Raw genomic sequence first — 17,588 nt, forward strand, 5'->3', positions numbered from 1 at the left:
CCGCCCGCCGCCCCTCGGTTCTTTCGGCCACGCAGCAGCGCGGACAGCCGCCGGGCACCATGGGCAAGAGGGACAACCGGGTGGTAAGTGTCCCGACCAGCGGGAAGGAGGCAGCCTCCGCCCAGCAGCCCTCCGGCCCCCGGGCCTCCCTGAATCCGGCCCGGCCCAGCCCTCCTTCCCAGGGGAACCTCGGACCTCGCTTTACTCAGCGCCCGCGGCCCCTCGTGGAGTGGCTGGGCCCGGAGTCGGAGAGGGGGCCCGAAAGCGCTTCCTAGGCCCCAGGAGAAGGAAACCTGCGGGTCCGGCCTGCTGCTGCCGCCCCGCCTCCCCTCCGGCCTCCCCCCGCCTCCCCTTCCCCCACCCCCAGCTCCCCCGCTCCTTCTTCCTCCCCCCCCCGCTCCTTGCCCTCCCCCCTCCGCCTCTCCTCCCCTCCTCCTTCTGTTAGCATAGACGCTCCTGGAGGGTCGGGCTGCCCAGCCCTCTCCGCCGTCTGTTTGCCCCCTGCGGGTCTCCCCGTCTTGGGGGGCGGGCGGTCGGTCAGCCTCTGTTTCCCGGGAGCTGGAGCTGGAGCTGCTGCAGCGGCGTCTGCGGGCCTGGGGCGAGGCCCGGCCGGGCTGTGTTCGCTCCCCCCGGGAAGGCCCTTCCCTTGGAGACCTTTGTTAAGTTCAAGTCCTCGGAAGAGGGGAGGGGTCTCCCGGGGCAGCCAAGACCGACTCTTAAAAGGGGGTCTGGGAACGCGCCCTTCTTAAAAAATAATAGTCAGAATAACTATTTAAATATAATTTGGTTTCCTTTGTAATCCTGTGTGTTTTATTTTTTTAATTTTGTAGTATTCTTCACCAACCTGCCAAAGGGCTAACTCAAAAAAGGTGGAAAAACTGAAACTCCGAAGTTGCAAGCAGGTGTTTGTTATTCTGGTAGAGGGACTTAGAGTCACGGGGTTTGACCAAAAAAGCCCTCAAACAGCCCAATTTGTGTAGGCTCTTGGATGACCACTTCTCCGCTCCTGCTAGTCCTATTTGCACAGAATTCTGGTAATGTTTTGCACAGGGAAAAGTGTATTTTAATGTGGAATTTGGAAGGAGCTATTAGGATCATCTAAAGCTGGATTGCGGCCCAACCCCTTCATTTTAAGGCTAAGGAAACTGGAGCCCAGAGAGGTTTACAAAACCTTAGCAGGAAAAGAAGGAACGTTGGAATTGGAGAGGAGAGATATTAAATGGCATTAACATAAAGCTTACCTTAAAATATTTTACTTGGAGCATCTCATTTGAGCTTCTGGATAACCTCATGAAGAAAGTGTTATGGGTATTATCTCCATTGTACAGTTAAAGAACTTGAGGCTTCCCAAGGTGAGGTGACCTGCCTGTGGTCACACAGCTACTAAGCTAACAAGTATTGGAACAAGTAGAATTTGAACCAGAGCCTTCCCATCTCCAAGCCACCATCCCTTACTCTGTTACTTTGTCATCTCCCTAAGTTTAGGATGACCTCCAAAGTCCCTTCCAGCTCTCAGTGGCATGTCATACCATGAGCATGGCATCAACTCTGTGCCAAGGTCACTGAGCTAGTGAATGGCAGAGCCAGATCTAGAACACGGCTTTTCCTTACTCCCAAGCGTGTGCACTCTGTACAGTATGGTACTGTACCACTAATGTTGATTCTGAAGTTTAAAAAAACCAACCACCTTTCTACCTGAAAAACTGGCATTTTCTGAGATTGACTTAAAAGCAATTTTAATACTTTTGGTGAATACCTTCCCACTGTTGCTGCTGCAGGCAGTGTTGTTTTTTGTATTTAATAGCTCTTTCATGTTTGTGAATTTGTTAAGATTTGACCAGACTCGGTAATTTACAGAGGCTGGATTTAGTAACAGCTGCTTTTTGAGATGCCCTTCCTGTTCTTTATAAATAATTACAGTGTTCCTAAGACAGGGATCCATCTCCAGTCAACAATCAGATACCACATATGACTTAGATTTTTCCTGAGTACTTGCTCACTGATTCCTAGACTTGCTATCTTTTGCTTCGTTAATTTTCTATTAGCTATACTAATGGAAAAGTACAGAGGCACAGATAATTGAAAAGTTATTTATATTTTCTCTTGGCATGTGTTCATATAGTTATGCTTCAGGTAACTTTTCTGTGAGCTATGCCAATGGAAAAATACAAATGCACAGATAATCCAAAAGTTATTTGTTTCTTTTTGGCTTATAGTTATGTTCTTACAGTAATGTTTCAGTATGGGCAGATCTGATCTGGAAATTTACAGTACTTAAATGATGGAGTCAGTGTGATGTTCCATGGAACTATCCAGTTTCTAGAAACTGGACAGTTTCTTTGCTCTCCTTATTGGAAATAAATAACATTACCTCAGACTGATAGAAAAAAAAACAGCTTAAATCTCTATGGACACATTAAAAAAATTTTTCAGAGGAAGATAGTAAAGTGTTTCAGTCTTAAAAGAACTTCCTTGTTCGGCTGAAGGCTAGATATAAAATAAACATCAATAAAAATGTGTTGTGCATACTTTACTGGATATTTTATAGGCGTAATCTGTGCCTCATCGAGATAGGGAGTTGACTTTGGGTTCTTAAAAACCATGTCAGCTAAGCACAAGGTCTGGCAAGACCTACTCAAGGTCAGAGATGCTCATCATCAGGTTGACCTTAGAATGATGAATTTTTTGGCCACAGCAACTCCCAAAGACCTTCCACTTGATAGTGTGTAGATGCATATTCACACCTACTTGTGGAAGTATTAGGTTGATAAACTGATTGATTATACTTATGAGTTACCTATAAGTAACATTACTAATCAGGTGTTTTTTGTAAGGTAAATTTTTTTGAATTGTTTTGTTTTGTCCAAAGTAGGCATTGGAGAGATATAAAAATATAACATGACACAGAAACAAAAAAAAAGAAACGTTAGTAAATCATATCGTAATTAAGATAACTTGGGCAATTTGCAAAGCATAGCTGCTTTTAAGGTGTAATATTGCAAGTTTGTTATTATTGCCAGTGGTAATAATTATATACAGCAGTTAAGCATTAACAAAACCTTCTGGTTGGTGCCATTCTTCACATTACACAGATTAGAGTTCTCAGCAAAGGTAGTTGAATAGAATTTATAAGAGCACAACAGCAAAAAATGAAAAATCCAAATTTATGCTTCTAGCCAGTCTGACCCAATACTTAAATTCTAGCACCAATTCCTCAAAAATCCCCCAGTTGTGAATTACATTCTGCAGGAGTCTTTAGCCATGATTTGAATTACTGACCTGGCAGTATAGAGACCTGTGATCTCATATTCCTGGCCCCATCCATCAGTTTCCTCCTTTGTAAATTATGGGTTTGGACTAAATGATTTGTAAGGCCTTACTTGCTCTAAAATGAAGTGATTTTACCATTTCTAGCTCAAGAGAGACATTATCTCCAAAAGATTTATTATCTTTAGAGAGTTTAAGAGATTCTTCTATGTTACTGGTAGTGGTGGTATTTCTGACTCTGACAGAGAAATCTGGAAATGCATAATTGTTTACAACAATATAAGAAGGTGGCAATTTTTTTTTTAGATTTTGTTACAAATAGAATGTTATTTCCATATATAAACAGTTGCAGTATATTTTTCTTTTTGTATATCAGGCATTTAGGTCTAAACCTTTACAATTAAGCTTAAAAATATTTCTTCTTAAGCCAAAGACCTTTATGTGTAAGCTAAGAATATGTTGCCATAATTAATGTAGTCATGTTGATTCCACCAACTTTCTGTTCTCTTTGAATAAATTGAATATGAGGGTCAAGCAACTAAGATTGAACCAAAAGAATGTTATAGAATACAATTAATTTTAATAAAACATCATATTTCCTTTTAGGACCCTGACAAGGTTTTTGTTTTGCTTCAATTCTTCTTGAAAATATTTCTAAAATGTAACATATTTTCATGTCTTTATAAGTGTGCTATAATTTAATCTTTGAGGATATCATGTGATCAGGGTGATCATTCTGATTAATAAAGTATTGTACTGCCTAATACTAATGAATGAATGAATGACTTTGACGGAACTAAATCTGTATTACAGATTCTCAAGACATAAGAAAATTGCCTTTTTTTTCCTTAATAAGTCCTTCCAAACTAAACTTTTTATATATAGTTTTTCTTTCAAAATAGAAGGGGAAATTTTGATGGTGGTGATTACAAGTTTTTAATATTCTTTGACTGTTGACTTTCTTTTTTAGCTTAGTTTTTGTACAGTGTAAGGGGGAGAGAAAGCGTAGGAGTATTTTTTAAAGACCATCATTTTGGTTTAATTTATTTCTTTTTTTTTTTTCCCCTTCTCAAGGCTTATATGAATCCTATAGCCATGGCCAGATCTCGAGGACCTGCTCAATCTGCTGGGCCAACAATACAGGATTATCTGAATCGGCCAAGGCCCACATGGTAATTGTAAAAACTGTTCATTTATTTACTACATTATTTTTAAAAACCTTATTTTGTTTGCCCAAAAAATCCTTAAGACTTGTTTTGTTTTTGTTAAGCATTTAGTAGCTACATTCCCCCCTCATCTAGCATCAAATCTGGTAGGGTCATATACCACAATTCTTACATTAAGAAACAATAAATCTTAGAACGTAGGTTCCACATTCTTTTAAAAATGTATTTTTGAATAGTCTTGATTTTTCATAGTTTAGCCAGATTTTAGGATAATTATCCTCTCACCTCTTTTTAGATTAGAGAATGAGAATTCATTGTTTGAAAAAAACATTGACTCGATATACCTATTCTAAAATTTGGGGATATAATGTACTAGTTCCTGACTCACTCTCATTTAGTTTATTTTTCTTGTCACTGTTCCACAGGATGACATCAGTCATGAGACTTTCAGAAAAGGCCCTCTGAGAGTTTAGTAGTTGGAATGTATCAATGCTTAATTATTTTATTTTAAATGAAGCTCACCTCTCCTTTGTCTACCCTTATTAATATTGAAGGGTTGCTGTAACTGACAACTAACTGGAGTACACTTAAGAGAAAATTATTGTATTTCATGTTTGAAATTGAGATGAGAAAATGATTTATCAGTAAATATTCAAGTAAATAGAACAAAGGATATGGACAAAGACAAAGCTTTTTTCTCGAGTGTTTGGAAAGACATAGTGATTAACACTTGCAATTGATGGCTTAAAAGAATGTTAGGAAAGAAATGCATTTTATAAAGAATTTATAATAAACAGTAAAGGTTTGTGGTAAAGTTATTAAGCAAAATTCATTGCTGAAACTTTCCTGTGCTTTTTATATTTCATGGACTCTATCTCCTTCCTCTTAATTCTATCTATTCCCTCCCCCATTAAGGAAAATAAATTCAAATTAGAAAAATTATTACATGATCATTTTCTTTGGGAAATAATTTTTTGAAAAACATCTCTGTTGGCTTTTGATCTCTTCTTGAAATTTGAAATTTGTGGCTGTTATCTCTTTGATCCGTATAAACTTATGTTCTGTTTTTTAAGGGAAGAAGTGAAAGAACAGCTAGAAAAGAAAAAGAAAGGCTCCAAGGCGTTAGCAGAATTTGAAGAAAAAATGAATGAGGTTGGTAAGGACTGTGGTTTTTCACATGGAAATCTTTTTTGCCTTAAAAAGCCTTTAAATAAAATGTCTTCCATTTTAAATTGTTCACTTATTTTTAAGGTTTTTAAGTTCAGCTTTCTATAACGGCGGTATCTATATTATATAGTAAGCTTAATTATTTCACCCACTCTACCTTCTTGGTACCTGTGTGAAATGTAACTAGTCTGAACTTTCTAAACTTAGTCTTGTCATCTTTTTCTGCCATATTATCATTAGAATTATAAGTGTTCTGTGGGACGTTTGTAGAAGGAAGGGTTATTTAATCTTTGGATATGTAGCCCTTAAAACATACTCATTTTTCCACAAAACTAAAAAAGCTAAAATATGAAACTACTAAAAGTACTTGTAGTTTTCTGTTCAGTCATTTTTCAATTGTGCCCAACTCTTTGTGACTCCATTTGGGGTATTCTTGGCAAAGATAATAGAGTAGTTTGCCATTTCCTTCTCCAGCTCATTTTACAGATGAGGAAACTGAGGCAAACAGGGTTAAGTGACTTGCCCAGAGTCACACAACTAATAAGTGTCTGAGGACAGATTTGAACTCAGGTCTTCCTGACTGCAGGCCTGATGCTCTATCCACTTTACCATCTAGCTGCCCCACTAGAACTACTAAAATTCTATTATGGGCTGATACATAGTATTTCAGATCTTTAAAAGAAAAAAACCTTAGAGAGAAGGTGCTCATATAAGTCAAAAGAAAAATGTATTTTGCTCCCCAAATAGTGGCAAAATCAGACTAAAAAGAATAGTAAGAGAAATCTCATGAAAAAAAGATTTGTTCCAACTAATAGAACTAGATAAAATGATAAAATTAATTTGAAGGAATAAAAGGTCTGGAACAGCAAGTCTTAACCACACCTGGGGGGGGGGTGTGTGTGTGTGTGTGTGTGTGTGTGTGTGTGTGTGTGTGTGTGTGTATGAGATGGGCCACTTTGGTAGTCTGGTGAAACCTGTGGACCTATAAAATGTTTTTAATGCATAAAATAAAATTCATATGATTACAAAGGAAGTCAGTTACATTGAAATAGTGCCAAAAACTTGTTTTAAAAAATAAGTTTGTACCCTCCAGGTTAAGAACCCCTAGTCTAGAATCTCGAGAGGAAATAATAGGAGGGAAAGGTAGGAATGAGGGGATTTTGAACTGCGTTATGAAACAATACCATGAAAACTAATTGGTACTGGTTAAAATTTAGAAAAGTAGGTCAGTGGAACAAATTAAATAAGCAGACAGAAAGTAATCAGACACAGTAGCCCAATAAAGCCCAGAACATAAAATCATTGGAGGAAGGGCTCCCCATTTGACAGAAAATTAAAAAGCACTTTGGCCAACCTTAGGTTGAGACCAGCAGCAATACAATATCCAAAGGCACATGTGACCAAAGTATAAAAGGTCACATTCTCCACAATGAAGAGGCCGTTACCTTTCGCAGCTCTAATAGGGAAGAGAGTAACCAAGAAAGGGAGTCACGAATTTAAAATGGCAGGAGTCATTTTGGAACAACAGATAAGTGTACAAATGTGATAAAAAACTGTTTTCTAAAAACAAAAATTGCAAATTTCCAGTAACCGTATTTAAAGTTGTTCCAAATCACTAATAATTAAGAGAAATGCAAAATAAAACAGTTAAGGTTTCACTTCACACCGAGGAAATTAGATTGTCTGAACTGTAAATTCAACCATTTTAGACAGCAGTTATGAGTTATATGAAAAATGTGACTGAACTGTTCCATTTTCTGTCTGACCCTTTAACCCACTGATTCCCATGTTAGATATATACCTAAAGAAAGTCAAGAATATAAATAAATGATCCATATACACTAGAATATTCATAGCACTTTCTGTAGTAGCAAAGAACTGGAAATAAAGTGGGTGACCATTGATTGGGGCTTGACTGAATAAAGCATGGCATGTGAATGCAGTAGACTGTTGTGTACTAAAAATGACAAATGTAAGGAGTTAAGAGAAATGTGGGGGAAATCATAAACTGATGCAGAGTGAAGAACCAGGAGAACACTATGTTCAGTGTAACCGAATTAAAAACAAAAGACTTTATGACACACTCTGTCTTCATGACATGGTAACTTTCTTCAGGGGAAGGATACATTAAAAAAACTCTGTGACCACTCAACCATTTTTCATCTTCTCTACATAATACTTTCCCCTGACGGATGAACAAAGACTGAATTAAAAGCCTTAGTATTTTCATTTCTAACTAAAAATTAGTTTGTTAGATAGGATGCCTAACATTATAGATATAGAAACAGTAATAATTTCCTACAGAAGCTCAGTCCCACAGTTTGTTTTGTGATGAGATAATTGCAAAAATAGTCACTAATGAATGGATTGCTTTCTAAAAGTTTTTAAATCAGCTATTTGGAACGTAGAAGGCATTTCCTCATAAACGTGATTAGGTTCTGAGACCAGCCCACAGAGAGCATTATTTTAGTGAATATTTATTGAGCTACCTGCTATGTTCACTTTCTTTTTCAGAACTGGAAAAAGGAACTGGAAAAACACAGGGAGAAATTGTTAGGTGGAAGCGAGAGTTCATCAAAGAAAAGAGAGGTAATACTCCCAGTAATGGTCTTAATGTTAATATACTGACTATAAGCTCCTCAAGGGCAACAATTGTTTTAATTTTGACTTTGTATCTCAGCACTTAGCACAGTACTTGGCACATAGTAGGTACCTTAATTCGTCTTGATTAAGAAATTGTAAAGTATATCCAATATTTAAATTTTCGTAATATCTTACTGCTAATAATGCATTTAAGAACTGAGATCATATTGCTTGGCCTTCTGACTTGCAGAATTTAATCACAACCTGATAACATTTATTTCTTTTTTAGAGAAAGAAAAAGGAAAAGAAGAAATCTGGTAGGGTGAGCAACGTTTTCCTTTTTTTCCCCCTCTTTTTGCCAAATGTAAATGGATTAAGGCCCTGAAAAGTAAGGATGATTTGTTTTATTAGTAATATGGCTCAGATTAAATAACTGGGCAGAAATTAAGGAGCTGGTTGTATCAATTGGCAGTAGTGTTCATGATAGAAAGATGCTAACCTCCTGTAAAACTAGGGCTCCTTCATTAATATTAAAGGAGAATATTTAACTAGTATTTGTCTTAAATATGAGCGCTTTAAAATTGAGTTTTCTTTAAAGATATGACATTTAAACAGCTCGGGGGGGTACAATCTCTTGACTTTAAAAAAAACTTAATGATTCTTAGGAAGATGGGCTTCTGTTACCTTAGATGATAAATTAATCAATCTTCTTGAATAATTTGATGAGGCACAATGAAATGAACAAATTCTGCATCTCACAAGCTTTAATTGTTTTGTGTTTGGTCAAGTCTTCATCCTCTTCTTCATCAAGCTCTGATTCTTCCAGCAGTTCTTCAGATTCGGAAGATGAGGTGAGAGTGAATTGTTGTTTTTAATATACTGCATGAAATATAATGTTCTAAAGCTGTTTTTAAATGTGTTGATTACACTGTATCAAGACCCATTGAGAAAATTCATTATGTTGTGGACCATTAGAAATGTGTTATTCAAAGGTTTTTGTTGATGGCTTTTTTCAGTATACAATAAGATTTTGATTATTCGTGCCCATGTGATGGAGAAGCTTTGGCATAGATAAGTTAAAAAGCCATACATTTAAATGGAGCATTTTTTAATATCCTTTTGCTCCTTTTGTGAAATTATTGTGTTCATTAACAAGTCAATAAAGAAAGGGAATATAGGGGCAGCTAGGTGACACAGTGGATAGAGCACTGGCCCAGGATTCAGGAGGACCTGAGTTCAAATCCGTCCTCAGACACATAACATTCACTAGCTGTGTGACACTGGGCAAGTCACTTAATCCCAATTGCCTCACCAAAAAAAAAAAAAAAGAAAGAAAGAAAGGGAATATCAACGAACAATTCATAAAACGCTAGAGTGTTAAAGAGCTGGATGGAACTTTAAATATTAGTTCAGCCACCGTATTTTATAGGTAAGGAGTTGCAGCCTATAGCCATGAAGTGACTTATTCAAGGTCAGACAGCAGGCTAGTGCTGCATTGAACCCTTCCCCAACACCCCAGGAATCAGCAGTTGCCTGAGCCTTTTTGATCCTCTCTTCACATCTCATGGATCTGTCCCCATCTCTCCAGTCCGTGTAGCCACTCCTTGAGTCCAGTCCCTCATCACCTCTGGCATGGACTGTTATAAGAGCCCTAGGTGATCTTCCTGCTTCCACACTCTCCTTTCTATGTCCTTCATTCAGCTGCCAAAGTAATCTTGCTAAGTACAGGGATAGCCTGTTATTTTCCTACTCAGAACCCCTCAGTCACCACCTCTTGTCTCTAAGTTAAAGTACAACCTGCCTGTGTTCACAGGCTACATTCTGGTGAACCTGGACGAGCTGTTACACAAACTCGGAGCATTCACACAAGCGCTCCCCAGTGCCTGAAGTGCACACCTTATCTCTGCCTTGAAGGGGCTTTCCTCAATCCTCCAAGTTATTAGTGCTTTCTCCCCACATTTTCCCACTTTGTATTATACTTATTTGTGTATGTAATGTACATCTCCTCACACGACCAACCCCATTGTAGACTCAATCCTCCTGCCCCCACCCCCACCCCCGACTAGCAAATAGAATATAAGATCTTTGAAAGTAGGAGCTGTTGCCGTTTTTGTCTTTGTATTCCAAAAGCCTAGCATGGTGCCATGCACTCAGGGGGGAATGGGGGGGATTCTAGAGCAGTGAGCCCATTTATGTAGGGAACTCCCAGTGTGCAAATCAGTAACTCTTCTGTTCTTTTAGAGTTTCCTAGGACACAAATCAAATGAATTGCCCATGGTCATATAGCTAATACTTCTCAGAAGCAGTACTTGAATCTAGGTCTGTATGATTCCAAGACTAGTCCTCTTATCTTCTTTGCCATACCTACCTCCTTACCATGATCATACTAGGCTTTTAATAGTTGTTTGTTGAATTGAATTGTAAAGACTAGCAGATTGATCAAAGTATTTATGGATCAATAATTGGCAATTATATAAGGCAACTAATCCCTCTTTAATCCTTTTCATTAATTGATTAAGGTAAGAAATAAATAAAATGCAAAAATTATATTAGGAGAGTTTAATGATATAGAAACCCATTTTTTTTCTTAAATATTTTATGTAGGATAAGAAACAAGGGAAAAAAAGAAGAAAAAAGAAATATCGTTCACATAGATCTTCAGAATGCTCCATATCAGACTCTGAATCAGATAGTAAGGTAACACAGAATTGGGATGGCAGCTCTTTTGGCATTTGTAATTAGAGGTTAGATATTCTATCTTTAATTGCTTTCCATATAGAAACTCAAATGATTGCTTGTTTATTTGCCTTGACTTACACAAAGATTTTCTTATATTTTGACCTACACGAGCATCTATCAAAACAATGTTTATCCTGTTTCTAGTGTCTGGAACTATTATCAAAAAACCTGTCAGTAACGTTTTAGAACAACATTGCCTCTAAGACTTAGTTGACCTCAGAGCCTCTGCTTCAAAAGAAGAAATCCATTCCTCTTAGGGAAGAGCTGGACATCTGAGCATTGGGCCTGTTCTTAAAGAAGGTTATCCGTTGTGCCTGTGCTACAATAATAATTTACATTTTAACTTGTTAGATTTTCATCTCAGTTTCTGATTCTTGAATTTTTAAAATGACTTTAACTCCTAATGCTTGTTCTGTAAATGTCTGAACCTTCTTCCCAGTAGTTATTAATTTTGTAGCAGGTGTCCTATAAGAGCCAGACTCCTTTGATCATGTTCACCTTAGTACAAAAGTAGTTTCAAATTAAGGAAACATCATTTTTCCATAGTCCAGTCCTCTAAAAAACGTCCATTGCCCAGTGAAAGTTACTGTCCAGGAGTGAAGCAGTGACACACCAGAGCTTCAAGGACAGTTGTGAAAGTCATTTGGAACACTTTTTCTGGCAGATCTTAGCACTGTGAAGCCTGTACTGAATGGGGCATGTATGCACATGCACATATTTCAGAAAAGATGGTTGGGAAATAGGAAGGGCCTGTGGCTTTAACATTAGAGTTCAGCACAGTGAAAATAGATGATAGTGTGTAATGAACACTAGAATTCAAAATACTGGACTTTGAAAGTAAGACTCTATAGATAGAGAAGGAAGGATGTTGGCGCCTTCAGTCCCTGGGAGAATCCCAAATGGCAAACCCCCAACTAGCAAAGGTGAAAGGTGTGCAGCTGTTCTCACAGTGACCCCTGCTATAATGAAAACAAGCTTCAGCCAACAGGCATTTTTTAGTGCATATACAGTATGCATGACCCTGTGCTAGACTTTGGAAAAGATAGAAATAAGACAGTCCTTGCCCTCATGGAGCTTAGAAATGTAGTCAAGTGATTAAACAATACAAATACAAATAGCCGTAATACAAAACAGAGATTAAATTGAAAGATTTGAAAGTACATTGTAAGGCCTATGGAAAGTTTTCCTAGGACTCAGAATTTGATAGACAAGACCATTGATCCAGTTCACCCACAAAAAGAATTCCTACTTTAACAAACCCAATGAATGGTCTTCCACCCTCTACTTGAAAACCAACAAGGAAGAGGAACTTGCCATCTCTGGGGCAGCCCACTCTACCCCTGGATGACTCTGGGTTTGAGGAAGTTTTTCCTGATGTCAGTTATAGATTGCCTTCTTGGCAACTTCCATTTACTGCTCCAGGTTTTGCTCATTTTGACCAAACAGACCCAATCTGATTGTCCTTCCATGTGACAACTTTTGAAATATTAAAAGCGCTATTATGTTGTCATCATTCCTTCTCTCACACACACACACACACACACACACACACACACTCTTACTTTTTCTCCATGCTAAGGATATGTCCCCATCCCCCCACCCCCAACCTATTGTCATGAACTCAGAGCCTTCACCGTCATGGTTTGAGGAGAGCTCTGACAAAATCAGATCTGTACATTAAAAAAATTAATCTGGCACTGGTGTTAAGGATGGTTTGGAGGAGGACAGATTAGCTGTTAGAATATCATTTAGAAAGATTTTTCAATACCCCAGGAAGGCCTGACCTTGAATGATAAATAATGGGAATAGGAAAGAAGGGATGGATATAAGAGAGATTGCCCAGAGAGGTTGACAAGTCTAAATAATTCTCCATTTGGGAGAGTAAGAGGAAAAGACAAAGATGAAATCATTGTTTTAGATGTTATTTATTGCCATTCATAAAAATAGCAAGTCAGAAGAGTTATTTTTAGCATGGAAGATTCTAAAGTGTAGATAGTAAGTAACAGCCAGACCAGTAATTTTCCTTCGGTAGAATTGCCAGAGGTTGTGCAACTGCAATGATTGAAGTAAGGAAATGGAATTAGGTTTCAGCTTTCTTGATAATAACTCAGGTCAAGTAGTCTGAGTATGGTGGGGTTTAGATTTAACAAACCCTTTCCCCGTTTGATTTGAAAAACGAAGATGGTTGCTAACACTTTAAAGCGTATCATCCATTTTGATTGTAATTCAGTGGGAAAAATGGTATTTGAAATATAGAAAATAGTAGTAGAGCTAATTTGATTAGAAAGAAACCTCTTCTGTATAAAGATTTACTTCTTCCATAATTTTTCTGTTTTCAATATAGTAAACCTAGTATTTACATTTGATCAATCACATCAGTTGTATTTATTCTTCACTACATTTATTACATTTAAAATTTATGTTTTCCACTTTCTTTAGGACAGCATTAAGAAAAAAAAGAAGTCGAAAGATGAACATGAGAGAGAAAAGGTAAAATTCAAAGGGTATTAAATATTTTGAAAATGTTGATCTTTATATGTTAGCTTTTGGATGACTTGGGAATCTTATCACGTTTACTGATTTTAGTTAGAAAATGTACAGCAAATGCATGGCCTTTTTTGGGCCTATTAAATCTATGTCAATGAAGTTTCATCAATTTCAGGTGTTAATTCAAAGGAAACTGCTTACTGAAGTTAAATTTTTAGTATACTTTCAGTAGAATAATCTGCTTTAGACAGACTCTAAACAATCTAAACAGGTACTGTTTAGATTGAATTTTTGTAGCTTATCTAAGAAACTTTAAATATAATGCATTTGGAATTAAATCCACTTAAAGTGTATTTTCTTCAGAGGATAAGATGTCTTTATTATAAAATAGATTAATTTTAAAAGAAGTACTTGGTAACAGTTGAACCTTACTTCTTCATGCCATAGGTGCATCTTGAAGAGCTTACTTGTAAATAGATTTATTTAAATCAAATTGCATTTCCCCAGTTGTTTTTGTAATAACATCACAGATTTTTATTTTCTTAGTTTTCGAATTGGTATTAATTTGTACAGCATTTCAGAATTTGAAGGAACATCAAAGGCTATCTAGTCTCAATTCCTTAGTTGTGCAGGAATCCTTTCTGCAATACTCCCAACAAGTAACCAGGTAACCTTCTCTGGAAGGACCTTTGGGAATTCATTAACTTATCCCACCCTACTTTTGGATAGCCCTATTTGTTTGTTTTGTTGTTTTTTTCCCCCATTCTTCCGCTTTTTAATTTTTTTAAATAATATCTTATTTTTTCCCAATTACATGTACAAATATTTGTTAACATTCATTCTTTTTAAGTTTTGAGTTCAAACATTTCCATATTAGTCATTTTGTGCAAGGAAACTCAAACAAAAAAAGAAAGTGAAACATAGCATATTTTGATCTGTATTCAGACTGATCTGTATGTAGATGACATCAGTTCTTTCCCTGGAAGTGGATAGCAGTTTTTATGAGTCCTTTGAGATTGTCTTGTATCATTGTACTGCTGAAAATAGTTAAGTCATTCAGTTATTCATCCTACAATATTTCTCTTACTATGTACAATGTTCTCCTGGTTCTGCTCACTTCACTTTGTATCAGCTCGTGTAAGTCTTCCCAGATTTTTCTGAAACCATCCTGCTTATCATTTCTTATAGCACAATGGTATTCCCTAACAATCAAATACCCCAATTTGTTCAGCCATTCCCATATTGATGACCACGCCCTTAATTTCTAGTTCTTGGCTACCTCAAAAAGAACTGCTAGAAACATTTTTGTACAAATAGGTCCTTTATTTTATTTTATTTTTTTTTAATTTCTTTTGGATACAGACCTAGTAGTGGTATTGCTGGGTCAAAACAGAACATGTTTTGTTACTAGATAGTAATAACTTCCATGAAACTTTAGGGTCATACAAAATATAAAACCTCCCCAAATTTCAGTCATTATTTATGGAAATGGAAATAAAACTTTAAAGATGGTTATTACTATTATTAAACTGGATCTTGGAAATATAAGATGTGCTTAATGTATCATTAAAATATCTTCATTCGGAGTGGAAATAATATGTTGAATAATTCATAGGATATCAAAAGTCTGAGCAAGAAAAGAAAGAAGATAAATTCTGACGATAAACATGTATCATCTGAATCTTTATCAGAACCAGATTGTATAGAAGAGGTTAGTATGTAAATTCAATCTGTTTTCTTCCGTTTTTTTGATTGTTTCAATTTTTTATAAACTAAATAAGTAAAAAGGAATAAAGCTTGTAAACATTTGATTAATTTAGATAACTTCCTCATCTGATATAATATGAAAAAGACATGAAATATAGAGTATAAGTCTTACATGTACATTTGAGTGTACTAAATTAGATTAATATTCTACTTTTGATAGACTCTAAACAATAAATCCAAACAATTGTTGTTTAGATTGAGTTGGCATAGCTTATCTCAGAAGCTTTAAATATATTTGGAATTCAGTCCACTTAAAGTGTATTTTCTTCAGAGGATAAAATATCTTTTCTATAAAATCAATTCACTTTAAAAGTAAAAGTAAATACAGTTGCACCTTGCTTTATCCTGAAGTTTACTGAAAACAGAAAGGCATATGACCATTTTAATACTGAGTTTCTTCATTTTTGCAGTATAAAATGCAAATGTTTTGTATTCTTTTTTTGTTTTAAGTCTGCTAGAGTTTGTTTTTCATTAACTACTGTATATAGTTTTAGATGTTATTCATAGGAATGATGTTATACAAACTAAAGTGATTTTTGAGTACTTTGAGTACTGACATTAGAAATTTCTTTTTCTGTTTATGGTAGAATGTTGTTCTATGTACTTAGTTTACTTAACATTAATCATAGTAAAATAAGAAATTAATGGGAGATTTTTTTTTCAAGCTTCTGAGCTATTTGAGGAGTATAGAAGTAGTGGAATTTGAAAAAAGTGCTAGCTTAGCATACCATGGGGAAATACAGTAATGTTACATAGGGTGACTTTGCTCTGTTCATGTTTATTATCACTGCTAATATGACCTAATGATTCATCCAACTTTTTATTTACTAATTATTCCTAATAGTCTAGTTGTTTCTTGTCATGAGAATAATGTTGATTTCAGGCCTTTTCACTATTAGTTATGTTTTCAATGTATTTTTTGGCACCTCAGGACCTGAAATAATTAGATTTCACAAAATGACTCACTTAAATTTTTGTAGTAATTTATGACGTTGAATTCTTTAGCCATGGCAACCCATGAAATGCATAAAAATACAAAATATCCCTTAATTTTATTTGACCCTCTTTAGCCCTGTTTTCTAGTGAACGTTGTAGAAAAAGAACTAGATGGTACTAAAAATCAGTTTTTAAACAACTCCTTTTAAAAATTGATATGTTTTGATATAATAGTTTCCCAGCCCCTTCCTACACACACACACACACACACACACACACACACACACACACCTACAAAGCTTATTCCCAGAAAACCAGTGTGTCTGTTGAAAGAAAAGAAAAATATACCCTTCAATTTTGACATTGTACTGACTTCAGGAAATATATTTAACTAGTGTTCGTTGTCTCTTCGTTTTAACTTTTTTTTTTTTTTTTTAACATTGTTGGAGCCCTTGTGTTGTTTTCATCTTGTTGTTAAACTCTTTCATCAATCATTAGACACATTTTATTTTCAGCTTTTTGATATCAAAAATTGTTGCTATGGCTGTTTTTGTTTATATAGGTCTTGCTATAAATCACTTCCTGGGAATGTAATTTTAGCAGTAATATCTCTCAGTTAATGTGTATAAACAATTTTGTAACTTTCCTTGAATAATTCCAAATTACATTTGTAAATAGTAATTTAGCTGGTATACTACGTGTGTAATCTTTATCTTCGCCCAATAATCACGTGAGTTGTTAAACTACTGAAGGAACACATCAGTGTTGACATTGTTTAAGTAAAGAAAACCAGAAGATGTACGGAATAGCAATTAAATGTAAGGGTGGCTTATTGGTCCTACTCAGAGAAAAGTAGATGAAGGTGCTGCCAGAGGATCTTTCATATTAGGAGGACCTCATCCTCATCCTAATGACAGCAAAAAGCTTTATTTCATAGGACACTTGATCCATCTTACTTTTGTCATACCCAGACAAATATAAGCAAGGTGACCACCATAAAGATAAGGTTTAGTTTATATTCTAATCTCTGTAGCAGAGGATAAAGAAACAGAGAAATTATACAAGGATGTGAAGGAGATTATCTATAAATCAGGTGACTTCAGTGCTAAGGTGCACACAAAGAAAGTACGACAAAAAATGTCAGAAAATAGATTCAGAATTTTAAAAAAAATTTTTAAAACGGCTCATAAATTACTTGCCTGCATATCATGAATACTTAAAAAAATTTTATCAGTGCCTTTTGGTTTTTTTACATCACTGTAACTTTTTCTTGCTCCTACAGCTCTACCCAAAGAAAAGCAATTAACCAATGTCTGGTAGTTAAGGCACCATTGCACAACAATAATCTACCCCCTTGTCTGGATGAGGGAATAATAATAATAATAACTGACATTGTGTAATAATAGTAACAGCTGGCATGTATATAACTTTTTAGGGCCACCCTATGATATGTGAATTCCAGGTTTTATCCCCATT

General features: G+C 36.0%; 1 protein-coding gene and 1 long non-coding RNA gene across 2 annotated transcripts in view; both read left to right on the forward strand.

Moving 5' to 3' along the window:
* On the forward strand, window positions 1–5,555 carry LOC114032603. Its single transcript, XR_003567852.1, has 3 exons — window positions 1–83; window positions 4,342–4,439; window positions 5,507–5,555. It is a non-coding gene; the product is annotated as an uncharacterized LOC114032603 (long non-coding RNA).
* FAM133B (family with sequence similarity 133 member B) overlaps window positions 5,550–17,588 on the forward strand; it is a 22,526-nt gene continuing 10,487 nt past the window's right edge. The window contains exons 1-7 of the mRNA XM_027847952.1: window positions 5,550–5,585; window positions 8,115–8,189; window positions 8,473–8,505; window positions 8,972–9,034; window positions 10,788–10,880; window positions 13,362–13,412; window positions 15,025–15,120. Of these exons, the coding sequence (XP_027703753.1) occupies window positions 5,577–5,585; window positions 8,115–8,189; window positions 8,473–8,505; window positions 8,972–9,034; window positions 10,788–10,880; window positions 13,362–13,412; window positions 15,025–15,120 (420 nt within the window). The 5' untranslated portion in view covers window positions 5,550–5,576. The remainder of the gene's footprint in view (window positions 5,586–8,114; window positions 8,190–8,472; window positions 8,506–8,971; window positions 9,035–10,787; window positions 10,881–13,361; window positions 13,413–15,024; window positions 15,121–17,588) is intronic.

Source organism: Vombatus ursinus, unplaced genomic scaffold (genome assembly GCF_900497805.2).
Source record: "Vombatus ursinus unplaced genomic scaffold, bare-nosed wombat genome assembly UNPS02005459.1, whole genome shotgun sequence".
NCBI lineage: Eukaryota > Metazoa > Chordata > Mammalia > Diprotodontia > Vombatidae > Vombatus > Vombatus ursinus.